Consider the following 4875-nt stretch of genomic DNA (forward strand, 5'->3'; position numbering starts at 1 on the left):
ACCAAATATGTCATCGTTCAGCAGTTAATTTCATTTTTCACCACATTTAATGGCACATGGGGCGCAGCTCCTTCATAATAGGTATATTTTGTATTCGTCTCTTCCAGCTACACGAGTAGACGTGCTCAAGGAACATAGAACCATTTTTTCATGATTATGTTTTCACGCTATTAGCTTTAGACAACAGTTGTAATTATTGTTTAACAGACATCGGGAATTTTGTTTCAATAAAGTTTTCAGCCTATATACTAAATACATGAATAAACAATTACTTCAACACTTTCCTTAAATCGATTTACATTTAAGGTTAAGGAAAAAGACAACTAATTCGGAGCAAAGAATAAAGTTTATTTAATCATGACATCGTGTCGGACGACAGGGGATGAAGCGACTTGCATAGTCATCCTGAGAGAGAATTGCGTACCTTCTAGCTCCCTTCGTAGGTGAGAACTGACAGACGTAACGAGAACTAACGAAGTCGACACAGTAGGCAGTGACATGCGCGGTAGAGGGTCACTCACACTGCTTGTGACACATTCTAGCGTTTTATCAACACGATTCTTCTCTACAAACAAAGTGCCTTTTAGTAGAATGCATAATAATTTATTCTCTGCTAACGATTCTGAACAGTTTGGTCACGGGTTACAAATATAAACACATGACCATACTATTTCGTATAACCTAGCGCACCGGAAAGTGTGGACGCAACAAATAGAAAACCACACGAAGTTTAACGGGAATAAAACTGCTCGCTGGCAACGCGCGCGTGACGTCACCCCCGCCACTACTCTTATAGCATGAAGAGTGTTTACTACAGCCAGTTCTGCATTTGCCGTGCGACAAAGGAGACGTACGACTGCGTTTTTGAGTGTAGCTCCTGTGGACTTGGCCTGTCTACTTGACGGCAAAAATGTTACCTCACGCAAACTATGAGAGGATATCAGTGCAACCCCATTCGGCAGGGACTGTGTTTGGATCTTTGTTGGTGAATGACAATTCCGCCACGCCATATTCTGATGCTACACAGGTATGGAAAAAGAAATTTGTGGACTTGTAAATCTTCCCATTGAGATACTGTTTACAGCTTGTTGCATCTCCCCCGAGCACATGTCTTTTCTCACTTGCCCCCCATCGCAGCACGATCAACAACAAACTTTGCGATCTGGAGAGATGCTTTTTCCAATGTAATTGTTAACTCGCATGTGGCGTTGATTTTTTGAGTTTGTGTGATAATGAGTGTGGAAGTTAGTCTTAATTTTCGATTTTAGTTAAGAAGTTGATTCCATGACTGATCATCTTCAGTCAGAGGAAAATAGTTTTAATAGCTGGTAATTAATAAGTGTATGTGAATTTTCTTTGGTTGTTACTATACGAAGGAAGATTTATTTTTCCGAACTCATATTGATCTAGGGCCTAAGTATGAGGATAGATGAGAGTGAAGTGTGTGATTGTGAGCAATGCGTACAAACCTAGTAAACATTCAGAATAAGTGTGTGTCTATACCAACTTATGAAAAAGAAAGTCGATATTATTTGCTAAAAAAATATTATATATTTATATATATATATTTTTTGTAATATCATTATAATCGTGATATATTCGATGGGCCAAATTATAGTTATACAAATAAAAAAAATATCGAATACCCCTCCTGAGCATTTTAACGTGATATTGCTGAGTGTTACCTTCGTCAGAGATTAAACCTTAAAAGTTCGAATGAATTATGGCACTCTTTTGCGACCTTGGCATACGGAATGTTATTTTGTGAGCAAAACTAACATATTCCTCATTTTTTTTTTTAAGGAAACCAAATTTCGGCAGTTTAATTTGTTCCAAGATCAAGATTATTTTCTTGGTCAGGCGTGCTGTACATAGTTGCTATCAAAAGAGACTCACTGTACTTTGACCCCTCCCCCCCTTTTTTTTTTTATTTATATCATTCTATCAGTCTTTGCTATCTTGCCAATTTCCATCTTGAAGGGAATTTTAAAGCGTAAATGGCAACTCTTTGCATCACCGTTCTAAGCATAAGATACGTTAATAAAATTTTATTGGCCTCTAGTCTTATTTTCAAAACATCCACAAACTTTCGAGTTTAGTTCAAGACTCTTCTGGTATTTTTGACACCCTTAAGACGTGTGACATGGTGACATATCTCAGAAACTACAGCCGAGTGAAATGGACAGGAATGATAAGGAATTAAGGAAATCTTTACTTTTAAATCTATTTCTTATTCAAGTCAGAGACCTCATTTTACAGTCGTCAGTGAATTATCAGGGCGTACTAGTATTTAGTAGGAATTTTGCTAGGTGCGATAGAAGTAAAAAAATTCATTATATATATTATATATATACATACATACATATTTATACATATACATACGTATATATACATATACATTTATACATACACACACACACACACAGAGGTACTTTATGTACTTTTGTTAGTCATTTACTTGGTAACTTTTTTTTTTAGCTAACGGCAAAGTCCTGGAACACCGATATTCGTATCGGTAATTGTTTTTTTTTATCGCCAGTTTTTTAAAGTGTTGTTTAAACGTCAAAATATAGAGGAACGCCAAAATATAGAGGCTTTCTTTATAAGTATAGAAACAATCGTAGTGATTATAATTATATATATATATATATATATATATTTATATATTATATATATATATATATATATATATATATATATATATAAATAGAAGCAACGTTTTTCAATAGTATATATATGTTTTTAGGTAGAAGATTTTCAAAAAGCTATTTGCAGTGATGTATAAGTTGACTTCAGAACCTCATGAAACAACCAAACACCTATATCTCACTACACTCAGTTGGGTCTAAAGCCGCCTAGTAACGGTGTTCCTCTCACGTACGTTAATAGACATCAAAGTTGTTTGACATCGGTTTTCCTGTTCCCCGCAGTATTTTTATGTAGTATGTGCAACATATATTATGCGAGCTTTTACTTTATTGATATGATTTATTGAGGATTATATGAAACACTGCGTATAAATAGAGTATTTATTTTTAAATGGTTAAAGATTATTTTAAAAACTAACTGAATTATTTTTACCGCACGAAAAAAGAAATAAATACGAGAAGCGACGGAGTCGTGCTGTCTCATCAATCGACAACGACGACATCAACAGCAACAACTAGAGTGACGCTATAGAGTTCGCCTCCCAGAAGGATCGCTCAGCTGAACGAAACTTTTTGAGACGCCCTGCCAGAAATCGATGATAATTATTTGTTGGCATTAACTGTGTTGAATAGGCTTTTCCAACGAAGTCGTAACGTATCAGATCGGTATTATGCCTTGTGGAGTGGATTTTTAAAAATCAGTGAAATTTTAATATCTATATATAAATGAGAAATAACAACAGCAACAGCAGCATGCACCGAGGAACTGTTGCGCTCTTGGGCCACAAACTAACCTTGCATATTGTTCTACCTCGCGAAGGAAGTGTTTACATCAGATGTTCGGTAATGGTAAAATAGTCTTCTTGTGTGTGTATTAGATATATATATATACTATATATATATATATATATATATATATTATATATATATATATATATATATATATATATATATATATATATATATATATATATACATACACACGCACACACCATATATATATTATATATATATATGGATGTATATTATATATATGTATATTATATATATTATATATATTATATGGATTATATTATATATATAATGTAGTATTTAATAATATATATTATTATTATATATATATATATTTATATATATATAATATTATATATATATATATATATATAATATATATTATATATATATATATATATATATATATATATATATAAAGAATGAAATGAGATCATGTAATTCTCTCTCTCTTTCTCCTTCAAACACATAGACCGCTGTCTCAATCATCTTGTGAACTTTTCGTTTGGTCCCTTCCCAAAGAGCATACCAGCCTGTCGGGCATTTTTTCACCCATCAGTTTTGCACATTTCATCATTGGAGCTCTTTGTTTTCTTCTGGTATGTGATTTCAGAAGCGTTAAATGAAATTTTTATACCACTTATTAATTCAATTTTTGCTTATGACGACTGCTCTAAAAATTTTTCACCTTGTCTAAATGGAGATGCCGAATAACCGTCATATAGAAGCCTCAGCTGATATATTTGAACCTCATGCGAATACAGTTCACAATGCACAGATCTCTTAACTTATATCAGTAAAGGTCATATTTTCTATCTATCACACACACACACACACATATGTGTGTGTGTGTTTGTTTGTTTGTTTGTTTGTTTGTGTTGTGTCTCATATTTAAGCCTCAGCTGATATAATTAAACCTCATGCGAATGCAGTTCACAATACACATAACTAAATTTTATCAGTAAATGCTATGTTTTCTATATATATATATATATATATATATGTATATATATATATATATTTATTTATATATATATGCAAATAATTATTTGGGAGAAGTCGGCTTTAGCTACCAAAGTGCGTAGTAGTTCGAAAGGGCTCACCCCCATCTAACTGATCGATAGCTTCCCTAGCAACCTGATAGAGAGAAGCAGAGAGAGCCTAGAGAGATGAGAGAGAGGAGGAGAATGAGACGAGAGAGAGAGAGAGAGAGAGAGAGAGAGAGAGAGAGAGAGAGAGTCTAACTGTATTTCATCATGAAATTCTAAAGAGATTTCGACTATCCATTTTGCATGTGGTGAAATGTCAGATTTTGGGATGGTGTAATTCTTGTATATTTAAGCCGGGCGATTTTCCGCTGGCCTGGATACAGTTGTTAGGCGGGATTGGATCGGAAAATGTTTACATTGAACGGGGATTTAAGACCCAAAAGGGC

At 33.8% G+C, this 4875-nt stretch overlaps 1 protein-coding gene across 2 annotated transcripts in view; it reads left to right on the forward strand.

Annotated features, from left to right (window-relative positions):
• The first annotated feature begins 810 nt into the window (after window positions 1–810).
• Window positions 811–4875, forward strand: part of LOC135196213 (transcription factor Sox-3-like) — a 10192-nt gene continuing 6127 nt past the window's right edge. The window contains exons 1-2 of one of the 2 annotated variants that reach the window (XM_064222841.1): window positions 891–1027; window positions 3095–3491. In XM_064222841.1, the coding sequence (XP_064078911.1) occupies window positions 3375–3491 (117 nt within the window). In that variant the 5' untranslated portion in view covers window positions 891–1027; window positions 3095–3374. Of the gene's footprint in view, window positions 1028–3094; window positions 3492–4875 lie in introns of both variants that reach the window. The other variant, XM_064222840.1, reaches the window with a different exon arrangement.

The sequence above is a fragment of the Macrobrachium nipponense genome, chromosome 17, assembly GCF_015104395.2.
Source record: "Macrobrachium nipponense isolate FS-2020 chromosome 17, ASM1510439v2, whole genome shotgun sequence".
Lineage (NCBI taxonomy): Eukaryota > Metazoa > Arthropoda > Malacostraca > Decapoda > Palaemonidae > Macrobrachium > Macrobrachium nipponense.